General features: G+C 34.9%; 1 protein-coding gene across 8 annotated transcripts in view; it reads right to left on the bottom strand.

The window, feature by feature from the left end:
• The window catches only part of SCAF8 (SR-related CTD associated factor 8), a 204,349-nt gene that overhangs the window by 157,615 nt on the left and 33,991 nt on the right, over positions 1-12,743 (bottom strand). For all 8 annotated transcript variants that reach the window (XR_015251666.1, XR_015251665.1, XR_015251667.1 and 5 more), the window contains 2 exons: positions 10,896-10,979; positions 6,185-6,229 (listed from right to left, as the gene is read on the bottom strand). Coding sequence is in view for 5 of the 8 variants with exons in the window: in XM_086708209.1 (XP_086564335.1) it covers positions 6,185-6,229; positions 10,896-10,979 (129 nt within the window). In the remaining 3 variants the exon portion in view is untranslated. The remainder of the gene's footprint in view (positions 1-6,184; positions 6,230-10,895; positions 10,980-12,743) is intronic.

Genomic DNA, 12,743 nt, shown 5'->3' with positions numbered 1-12,743 from the left:
TACCCAGACTTATCAAAAAGAAAAAAAGAACCCAAATAAAAACCATGAATGAAAGAAGAGAGATTACAACCCACATCGCAGAAATACAAACAATACGAGAATATTAAGAGCAATTATATGCCAACAAATTGTGTAATCTGGAAGAAACTGACAAATTTCTAGAAACATATAAAACTACCAAAACTGAAACAGGAAGAAATAGAAAATTTGAACATACCCATAACCCGTAAAGAAATTGAATCAGTAATCAAAAGCCTCCCAACAAACAAGAGTCCAGGGCTGGATAGCTTTCTAGGGGAATTCTACCAAACATTTAAAGAAGAGTTAGCACCTATTCTTTTGAAGCTGTCCCAAAAAACAGAAATGGAAGGAAAACTTCCAAACTCATTTTACGAGACCAGCATTACCTTGATTCCAAAACCAGACAAAGACTGCACTAAAATGGAGAACCACAGACCAATATCCCTGATGAACACAGAAGCAAAAATTCTCAATAAGATACAAGCGAACCGAATCCAACAATACATTAAAGAATTACTCATCGCAATCAAGTAGGATTTATTCCTAGGATAGAGGGCTGGTTCAATATGCACAAATCAAACAATGTGATACATCACACTAATCAAAGAAAGAATAAGAACCACGTGATCCTCTCAATAGATGCAGAGAAAGCACTTGACAAAATACAGCAACCTTTCTTGATTAAAACCCTCAAGAAAGTAGGGATAGAAGGAGCATACCTCAAGATCATAAATGACATATACGAAAGACCTATCGCTAAGAACATCCTCAATGGGGAAAAACTGAGAGTGTTCCTTCCTCCTAAGGTCAGGAACATGACAAGGATGTCCACTCTCACCACTGTTATTCAACATAGTGTTGGAAGTCCTAGCCTCAGCAATCAGAAAACACAAAGAAATAAAAGGTATCCAAATCGACAAGAAGGAAATCAAACTTCTACTCTTCACAGACGACATGATACTCTATGTGGAAAACACAAAAGACTCTACCAAAAAATTGCTAGAACTGATACATGAATTCAGCAAAGTCTCAGGATATAAAATCAATGTACAGAAATCGGTTGCATTTCTATACACCAATAATGAAGCAGAAAAAAAATCAAGGGATCGATCCCATTGACAATGACACCAAAAACCATAAAATATCTACGCATAAACCTAACCAAGAGGTGAAAAATCTATACACAGAAAATTATAGAAAAGCTTATGAAAGAAATTGAAGAGGACAACAACAACAACAACAAAAAGGAAAAATATTCCATGCTTACAAACTGGAAGAACAAATATTGTTAAAATGTCAACACTACCCAATGCGGTCTACATATTCAAAGCAATCTCTATCAAAATAACACCAGCATTCTTCACAGAGCTAGAATAAATAATCCGAAAATTTGTATGGAACCAGAAAAGACCCTGAATAGCCAAAGCAATCCTGAAAAAGAAAACCAAAGCTGGAGGCATCACAATTCTGGACTTCAAGCTGTATTACAAAGCTGTAATCATCAAGACAGTATGGTACTGGCACAAAAACAGACACATAGATCAATGGAACATAATAGAGAACCCAGAAATGGACCCACAAACATATGGCCAACTAATCTTTGACAAAGCAGGAAAGAGTATCCAATGGAAAAAAAGACAGTCTCTTCAGTAAATGGTACTGGGAAAACTGGGCAGCAACATCTGGAAGAATGAACCTGGAACACTTTCTTATACCATACACAAAAATAAACTCAAAATGGATGAAAGACCTAAATGTAAGACGGGAAGCCATCAAAATCCTAGAGGAGAAAACTGGCAACAACAACCTTTTAACACTGGCCACAGCAACTTCTTACTTGACAGATCTTCAGAGGCAAGGGAAAGTAAAAATGAACTATTGGGACTTCAAGATAAAATGCTTCTACACAGCGAAGGAAACAATCAGCAAAACTAAAAGGCATCTGACCAAATGGAAGAAAATATCTGCAAATGATTTATCAGATAAAGGGTTAGTGCACTAAAGAATACATAATACAGGATTCCATTTATGCAAAAGTAAAACACAGGTTAAACAGCATTGTTTAAGAATTAAGACTTACAGAGTAATACTGTAAGGCCAAACAAGGACATGACTAACATAAAATTCAGACTATGTTCACTTAAAGGGATATGATCAAGAAGAGACATTTGGGGACTTTAGTCAAAGCTCTATTTCTTGAACTGAGTGGTAGTTACACAGGTAACTTTAAAAAATTTAGCTTTACATGTTTTCTGCACTTTTCTGTAAACGTGTTAAAATATGTCATATTAAAAAAGAAACATTTATATAAACATCCTCAAGTTCTTAAATAAAAAACAATAGGCAAAACATTAACAAGGACTGATAAGCTCGAGATATATTTGAAATGTACATATAAGGTGTATGTGAAAAAGAATGGATCTAAAATATCCTGGGGCAAAGGAATTTTAGTAACAAGTACACAAGGAAAGTGAGAATCTAAAAATTTGTTTTCAAACACTCTCTGGCCAAGTGCCCAAATCTTTGTGTAACCTACACCTGAGGCCAGAGGCCAGAGTAAACTTTCAAGTAGTATTTCTAGCCTGTGGAATACCATCGTATATTGTTGATTTATCTTTTCATTTATTACTATCTCTCATTAATCTATAAATCCTTCACAGCTAAAACCTAGACTCACAGGGAACACATTATCAAACTATTGCCAGACTTCTCCTTTCCTTGCACTGTCTATGGTGGGTGAAGGGACAGTACAGAGAAGCTAATATGTGGTGTTCTGGAGTTGGAGGATACCCAAAATTACAAGTTTAATATCATTGATTCATACTTCAAATTTTTCTTAGATCTCTCATTTGACTATATACATTGACAAATGGACCTTCTCACAAATTTGTTAAAATAGTACTTCTGACTATAAGCAATACTCTAATTCAGTGGTTTTACAAACTGGGTTCCATAGAACACAGTATCTATGCAATGGCCTCAAGGGCTATGGGGCAGAAAACAAAACTAGTGAAGTGGGCTTCTGGTTCCCTACCACAACCACTACTGCTACATTTTTACTTAAGTTTTATCTGTCTCCCACCCCCAATACTAAACTTCAAGTAAGAATAGGAAGGAGGGGCACCTGGGGTGGCTCAGTTGGTTAAGCAACCGACTTCAGCTCAGATCTCGCAGTTCGTGGGTTTGAGCCCCATGTGAGGCTCTGTGCAGACAGCTCAGAGCCTGGAGCCTGCTTCAGATTCTGTGTCTCCCTCTATCTCTCTGCCCCTCCCCGTCTCACACTCTCTCGCTCTCACTCTCTCTCTCACTCAAAAATAAACATTAAAAAAATTTATTTTAAATGAACAGGATGAAAAAAAGTTTTCCTCTAGTATTAAAAAATTATATGCAATCTGGAACCTCATCAAAACTAAAAAATCTTTGTTCTGTTCTGCAAAACACCTGCGTGTTAAGAGAATGAAAAGACCAGTTACCAACTAGTAAAAAAAATATTTACAAACCATAATACTGACAAAGGACTTACATCTAGAATATTAAGAACTCTGAAAACCCTATGGTAAAAAAACATCCAATTAGAAAATGGGCAAAAGACACAAAAAGACATTTCACTGAAAATGCCAAGTAATAAGCATGTGAAAGTATGTTCAATGTCATCAGCCACTAGCTAAATGCAAATGAAACCACAGTGAAACATTACTATACACTTATCAGAATAGCTAAAATAAAAAAAATCGTGGTAACACCAAATGACGGCAAGAATGTGGAAACTGGATGGATCATACATTGTTGGTGGGACTATAAAATGGTACAGCCATTCTAGAAAACAGAAGCAATTTCTTATAAAATGAAACATGCACTTACTTTCCCAGAGAAACGAAAACTTACATTCACACAAAAATCCATAGACAAATGTTCCTAGCAGCTTTATTAATAACAGCCCCCCCAAATGGAAATGACTCAGATGGTGGGGTAGACACACTGGGGTACATGCGTAGTACCATGGAATGTTACTCAAAATGAAAAGAAGGGGGAAAAAATGAAAAAGAAGGAACCATTAGACATAAGCTCTATTTGGATGGATCTTAATAAAATTACAATGAGCAAAACAAGCCAATTTCAAAGGGTACATTTACATAACATTCTTGAAATGGCAAAATTAGAGAGAGAGAACAGATTAATGACCCCCAGGAGTTAGGAGTTAGGGGTGGCTACTGGTGTAGCTACCCTGGAAAACAGTACAGAGGTTCCTCAAAAAGCTAAAAATAGAACTACCCTACAACTCAGCTATTACTAGGTATTTGCCCAAAGGATACAAAATACTGATTTGAAGGGGTACGTGCACTCTGATGTTTATAGCAGCATTATTAACAATAGCCAAATTATGGAAAGAGCCCAGATGTCCATCAACTGATGAAAGGACAACGAAATGTGGTGTGTACACACACACACACACACACACACACACACACACACACACACACACACACAGGAATACTACTCAGCCATCAAAAAGAATGAGATCTTGCCATCTGTAACAACATGGATGGAGCTAGAGTATATTATGCTAACTGAAATAAGTCAGAGAAAGACAAATACCATATGATTTCACTCATATGTGGAATTTAAGAAACAAAACAGATGAACACATGGGGGGTAGAAAATAGAGACAGGGAAACAAACCATAAGACACTCTTAACGACAGAGAACAAACCAAGGGTTGCTAGACAGGAGGTGGGCTGGGGATAGGCTAAATGGGTGATGGGTATTAAGGCCTGGGCACTTGTGATAAACACCAGGTTTTACATGTAAATGATAAATCAATAAATTCTACTATTACACTATATGTTAACTAACAAGAATTTAAATAAAAGTTAAAAAAAAAAAAGATCCCTAGCTAAATCCTACGCACAAAAAGGTTTAAGATGCACTGCTTTATACATCTGGAATGTCTTTGTAAGTTCATCTATTTATCGATTTTTAGTAATCCTGACACCCAATGTGGGGCTCAAACTCATGACTCCAAGATCAAGAGTTGCATGCTCTTCTTCCAACTGAGCCAGCCAGGTGCCCCGACATTTGAAAATGTTTAAAAAAAAACTTTTAAAAGCTTTAGAACAGGGGTATTTTCCAAATCACCAACGTTTTTATTTTATACTGTGATTTGCCTAAAACACATGGCACACTTATTATTTTATTTTACCTTGTGTCTTAGCCTCACTTCACTAGTTCTTCATCTCAAAATATGTTTTACTAATACCGTTAAGTATTGAGAAACCAAGACATTAGATAAAAGCTGAATCACATAAAGGTTAATTGATTTACTCAAGGTTACCTACCTAGTTTAGTGACACAGTCACCTCACTTTGATTCACATATCCTTCTCTCTGTCAACTATTTTTAAGAAACACTGCTACCTTGCTGAATCCTTAATGCCATATACCACTGATTCTCAAACTGGTTGTGGTTACATCTAGGCACATGGACATGGGCAGAGTACAAAACCTAAATTCAATTAAAGTACAAACATAATACCATTTTTAAAATTTTAAGCACTATGTACTCCTGTCCCAAACTGTGGCATGAATAGGGCACTGATCACCAAGACTGCTTATAAAAAGCACTACTACATGTGTGTAAGACAGCTGTTTTCACCTTCATCTTCCTCTGCTTACTCTGGAAAATGGAATTTCAAGTCTACATAATAAGATGTTGAGATGTATAATGTCCTAATGGATGAGACAAAATGAATTAGCGAAGAGAAGTAGCCGGTAGGCAATGTCTTCTCCACACCTTATCTAAAAGTCTTGCTATCTAGGCATTCTGCTTAAAATGACCAGCAAGAATTTCCTGAAAAGCTATAAAAAGAAAGAAATTTACAATGCTATTTAAAATCAATCATATGCACACCATTTTTTTCAAGTGACAGATGCTCACTATGGCACTGCAAATTGACAATAACATCTACCCGAATAAAAGCTATTGTTTTTAGAATTATACAAAAAGCACTACCATTTTATTTATTAATTAGAAAATAAGTGAAATCACTTTTAATAGCCCATCAAAACAATTTAAACTTGAGTATCTGATTTAAAAGAGTAGAGCACAAGGCATTAATCTAGAATTATAGTATATTTAGTGTATATATGGAAAATTATATACTTACTTTCTGAATGAATTTCTCAACACTCTGTACCACGTGTTTATAGAACTGAAAGAAAAAACATGAAGTGTACTTTTAAAATCTGTTCAATTAGATTCAAATTTTCCTGTTACACATAGGTTTAACATAGTTTCAAAGGTTTATCTAAACAATAATTTTTAATCATGAATTTTGAGACAAACATGTCACTCCCATTCATAAGCATGTAACTATGACATCTAATTAGTAAAGAATTCTTGACATACATACATACATACATACATGCATGCATGGTCAGTACAAGTGACCCTTGAACACAGGTTTGAACTGTGTGGGTCCACTTACACGCTGATTTTTCTCAATAAATATAGTACTGTAAGTGTATTTTATCTTATGATTTTCTTAATAATATCCTATTTTCTCTAGCTTACTCAATTGTAAGAATATAGTATATAGTACATATACTGTATTTAATCAACTATTTATGTTACCAGTTAGGCTTCAGGTCAACAGTAACCTATCAGTAGTTAAGTTTTGAGGGAGTCCAATGTTATACATGGATTCTCGACTGTGTGGGGGGATCAGCACCCCACCCCCCATGATGCTGAATTGACAATTTATGTATCCAAAGTGTGTTAAGAGATACAAAAGAATTCAATCACGGTCCTTATAAAACCATACTTTCCCAAGTGGTTAAGGTGACAGCAAAGTACTGGTAATAAGCACACAGGCAAAGGTATATTCTTACTTTCATGGAAGGGAAAGACCTCCTACAGTATCTTTAAATTAGGGTAATACTAGAAAAATCAAATAATGAATAGTATTAATAAATGAATGCAAGGGAGTTGTTTTCAACTTCATTATCTCCTTCTGCTTCTCCTGGAAAATGGAACAACAAGTATATGTAATAAGATACAGAGACGTATTAAGTTCTCATGGATCAGCCAAAACAAATCAAAGGAAGTGAAGTAAACACACAGATTAAAAACGAGTAATGGGCTACTATCAATTATAAGAAAATAGATGTAAGTTTTAGAAACAATTCGCCTAAAAAGGAATAAAACAAAAATTATAGATTTAACAAAAGGTATCTACAATTTGTGTGTAATATATTTTAGTTTATGGCAATTGCATATTAGCATATTTGTTTAAAGAATTTCAATTGTGCTTCTATTTATACTTTCATCTCAGGAATTATATTTTTAAGGGCCATCCTCCTAGACTGGAGAGACACAAGAACATTCCTCTGAACTGCATCATGAAATCCAATATTGATAAAATAAAAAATAAAGGAAAACCTCATTACTAACAGTCATCAAATCAAAATATCCAAATTTAAGTTTGGCTAAAATTTTCATACTATAAAGGAATAGTTTACTCACAAGTTTAAGTTGCTTAAGCAAAAAAAAGGAAAACAACTACTTAAAAGTTAGTTAAGCACTACTTAAGCATTTAAAAACACACAAAATATTAATTGCATACTGAATCATTGTTATTAAATAATAATTCTTCTGGAAAACATCTTGACAATGCTTCCTGCTTCTAGCCATTTTACTACATGTAATTCTGAGTAAAACTGCTTACTAAATTTTAATTCAAAGTTTATCAATTCACATAGGCCTTCTTCCCTAATAGGTTCATCTGTGAGATTTTTCTGACAGTGTGCAATGTTAACTGCCCATCAAAATAATCATGCCTCTAAACACTGATTAAAAAAGAAAAACAATGACTTACCTCAGTATGAACCACAGTATCATTTAAATCTGATTTAAAAGGCAGTTCAAATCTCAATTTACGTTATGTACTAAATGCAGTTTAAAATAATACAGTACTGCAAAACAACTGGTCTGAACTCTTAAAAAATGTCAATGACATAAAAAACAAAACAAAAAAAGCTGGGTCAGGCTGAGTGACAGGACAAATAAATGTAATGCACGATCTTACTGGATCCTGAAATTTCTTGCATGTGATCAGTGCACTACATAATTACTTAGGAAATGTCTTTGTTCTTAGGAGAGTCAAAATCAAATATTTAGGGATTTAAGTGTTATTATGAATGAAATCTGAAACTCAAACAATTCAGCCAAAAAATGTGTTTGTGTGTGCAGAAACAAACCAAATGTAGCAAAATATTAACTGGCAAATCTAAGAGAAGACTCTGCGTTGCTAATTATATTTTGCAACATCGATGTTGAATTTTCAAAATTAAAAAATTTAAAGCAATAACAATAAATCAAAATAGTATAGTATATCAATATTTAGGTTCTTTTTTTTTTTTTTTTTAATTTTTTTTTTCAACGTTTATTTATTTTTGGGATAGAGAGAGACAGAGCATGAACGGGGGAGGGGCAGAGAGAGAGGGAGACACAGAATGGGAAACAGGCTCCAGGCTCTGAGCCATCATCAGCCCAGAGCCTGACGCGGGGCTCGAACTCACGGACCGCGAGATCGTGACCTGGCTGAAGTCGGACGCTTAACCGACTGCGCCACCCAGGCGCCCCAATATTTAGGTTCTTGATTAAGAGAAACGTGGATTCAAATCTAGCTGTATTTATGCTGACTATTGCAAATTAATTTCTCTTAGGTCCTTCCTACACCTGAAAAATAGAAATAATGTTGACGCCAATACTTACAGAGTATTTTAATTAAAAAGTATTCTCAGGGGCGCCTGGGTGGCGCAGTCGGTTAAGCGTCCGACTTCAGCCAGGTCACGATCTCACGGTCTGTGAGTTCGAGCCCCGCGTTGGGCTCTGGGCTGATGGCTCAGAGCCTGGAGCCTGTTTCCGATTCTGTGTCTCCCTCTCTCTCTGCCCCTCCCCCATTCATGCTCTGTCTCTCTCTGTCCCAAAAATAAATAAACGTTGAAAAAAAAAAATTAAAAAAAAAAATTAAAAGTATTCTCAGAGGGAAGGGGGTGGAGGGATGGGCAAAATAGGTGAAGGGAAGTGGGAGACAGGCTTCCAGTTGGGGCATAAATAGGTTATCAAAAGGTACAGCATTGGAAATATAATTAATGATACTGTAATAGCAACGTATGGTGACAGATGACAGTTACTCGTGTTGAGCACAGGACAAGGAATAGAGATACTGTATCACAAAGCTGTAAACCTGAAATGAGTACATTATGCGCCAACTATACTTTATTGAAAACAATTTTTAAAAAGTATTCTTGCTCAACTTACATAAAATACATCAATTATTTTCACAGAATAAAAATGGTAATAATATACATGTTTGTACACTCTCCAGATCATGATCATAAAAATCAGATCACAATGTAAAATAGGATAAAGAAAGTCCAAGAAACTAAATATTCTATACTAAGCCTATCAGATATCCTGAAAAATCACTTTTTTGGAAAAATTCTCTTGGCTAAGTGCTTACTGGTCACTGTCCTTATCACTTATCACCTCTTTGATTTTCCACATATAAACAGGGATTTTAACTATAATGATGTAAGAAATTAACTGTACATCTGAAAACTAAGCTTTGGCCATCAGAACACTGAAAAATCAACTATGTCAATTTTCTCCTAGTGGCAATTCTCTCTGTAAATAGGAATTTGTTAAATCTAATAGATAATGCGGTTATTCAAAGACAACTTATTCAAATAATTGGTGCTTCTGGTTATGGCTGATGTTCTTCTTATTTATAGTAGGAAAACATATCACCAAATATCCACAGGTTGAAACCTACTTAATTAAAAATAAGCACTCATTAATTCTCAATTTTAACAGCTTACTAAAGCAGGGAGTCTTAACTTTGGGGACAAGAACCTCTTAGAAAGAGGTGTCTGGTTGAACTTCAAAAGGTCCTTAAGGCCAAGAAATTTTATGCAAAATTTTGTGCATCTGTATATTTCTCTACAGAAAGTCCAACCTTTCTCTGAGATTTTCAGAATATCCATGAGTCAACACAGATTGGCTCAAAACCACTGTATCAGAGCAATGGCGAAATGCCTGTGGCCTCTACCCCCAGTTCAAATGTCCTATAAACAATAAGGCTCAATTATTTTTCATAATGTCTCATTTTCAAATATATAGAATTAAAAAAAACATTAATTTTTATTTAGAAACCTTTTACCAAGATTCTGTAAAGTCAGTGTGACAAACAACAGCATAAACACATTCTCCACAATGTGGCCCTATCTTAAATCTTGCTTATGAAAAGTAAAGAAAAATGATAGCTTCAAGTTCATGGAAGAACATTCATCAAAATGTTAAATGTTTAGCTCTAGGTAGGCGAGCTAGCAGGTGATAACCAGATTTTCATTTTTGTGTTTTTCCCCAAGAACACTTATTAACTCTGTAAAGAGAAAGAAAATACACAGTTGACCCTGAAACAACATGAGAGTTATAGGAGCAACCAACTGATTGCACAGTCGAAAATCTGCACAGAACTGTGACTCCCTCAAAATTAAGTACTACTGACCAGAAGCCTTACCAATAACAAAATGTTAACACGTATTTTCTGTATGTATCATATACCATATTCTTACAACAAAGTAACCTGGAGAAAAGGATATGTAATTAGGAAACTCCTAAGGAAGAAAAAAAAAATCCACAGTACCTGCACTGTACTTATGAACAAAAAAAAATTCACATGTAAGAGGACTGTGCAGTTCAAATCTGTGATGTTCAATGGTCAACTATATAATCTTTAACAATTATTCCTCCTCTAAAATATTAGTATAGTATTTTCTTCTGAAAACTCAAGTGTAAAATTTATTACTCACCTTAATAGCTTTGATGGCAGCCTTAGTAATTTGGGTCATTTTGGCTTTAGAAATGGGTGGTTTATAGTCATTCAGGGAATACAACTGACAAAAAAAGAAAAAAAAAGAACAAATTTTAAATACAGCAAAACTAATGGTCTCTAAGCAATTACAGAAAATTACCAAACATTTCCATTTTTATAGTCTCAATACAATCAAAGTGCTGGTTTCTTTTAAAAATCAAGTTCAACAACATTAGCCATCAGAGAAATGCAAACCAAAACCACAATGAGGGGGGCACCTGGGTGGCTCAGTCAGTTAAGCATCTGACTCTTGAGTTCAGCTCAGGTCATGATCTCAGGCACGGTTTGTGGGATCAAGCTCTGTGTGGGGCTTTGTACACAACAGGACAGAGCCTGCTTGGGATTCTCTCTCCCTCTCCCTCTGCCCCTCCCCTGCTCCAGCTTGCTGTCTCTCTCTCTCTCAAAATAAAATAAACATTAAAAACCAAAAACAAAAACAAAAACAAAAACCCACAATGAGTTACCACTTCACATTTACTTGATTATAATCAAAAAGACAGATAATAACAAGAGTGAGCAAGGATGTGCAGAAACTGGAAAGCTTATACAATGCTAGTGGGAATGTAAAATGGGGCAGCAGCTTTGGAAAATGGCTTGGTGGTTCCTCAAAAAGTGAAACATAGCAATACATAATATGACACAGCATTTCCACTCCCAGGTATATACCCAAAAGAATTGAAAATAATGTTCACATAAAAACTGTACACAAATGGTCATTACAACATTACTCATAAAAAAGTGATGTAAAAAAGTGATGTAAAAAAGTGATGTAAAAAAGTGGAAAACCACCCAATGTCCATCAACTAATGAATGCACATAATATGTTAAAACCATTCAGAATATTAGCCATCAAAAAAGGAATGATACATGCTACAATATAGATGAACCTTGAAAACATTATACTCAGTTAAAAAAAACTATATTAAAAAGACCAGATATTACAAGATTCCATTTATATGAGATGTTCAGAAAAATCATATCTACTGGTGACTGCCTACAACTGGGGGAATTTGGAAGAAATGATATGTTACTACTAATGTGTACAACATTTCTTTTGGGTAGTAATAAAAATATTCTAAAATTGATTGTGGTAATGTTGTACAGTCATACTAAATGCCACTGAATTATACACTTCAAATTGGTTAACTGTATGGTATATAAATTATATCTCAAAACTTTTTAGAAATCAAAGGATTTAAGGTTTAGCAGTAATCCCCCATGCCAAAAAAAAAAATTTGTTTTGAAATTTCTCATATAAGCAAAGGATGATAAAACTGCTTAGAGAGAAAATCAGTTAAAGGTGGGAAAATCAGGGGGCACCTGAGCGGCACAGTAGGCTAAGCGTCCGACTTTGGCTCAGATCATGACCTCATAGTTTGTGATTTCGAATCCTGCATCAGGCTCTGAACTGATGATGCAGAGCCTGCCTGGGATTCTCCCTCCCTCTCCCGCAATTGCTCTCGCTCTGTCTCATAATAAATAAATAATTTTTTTTTTTAAAAAAAAGGTGGGAAAAATCAGGCAGTGAAAAATAACTAAGCTTAAATGAATACTGATTAAAATTTACATTGTACTCAGTGATGCTAAGATTTTAACTATAATGCTACAAGATTATTAATTTCAAGTCTGAAAACTAAGCTTTGGCCATTTGAATACAGCCAAAATAAATCTGAACAGACTTTAAAAGTAACTTAAACAGAATGTTAGTCAACTGGCAATTTAGGGAGTCCTCTACAGGTTTTGCTTCATCTATCAATGAATTCTAGTGATTTTTACCCAGTTTCCC

Source organism: Puma concolor, chromosome B2, assembly GCF_028749965.1.
Source record: "Puma concolor isolate L17-30 chromosome B2, mPumCon1.1.hap2, whole genome shotgun sequence".
NCBI lineage: Eukaryota > Metazoa > Chordata > Mammalia > Carnivora > Felidae > Puma > Puma concolor.
Note: the sequence above shows the minus strand (reverse complement) of the source record. Positions and strands in the feature narration are given on the sequence as shown.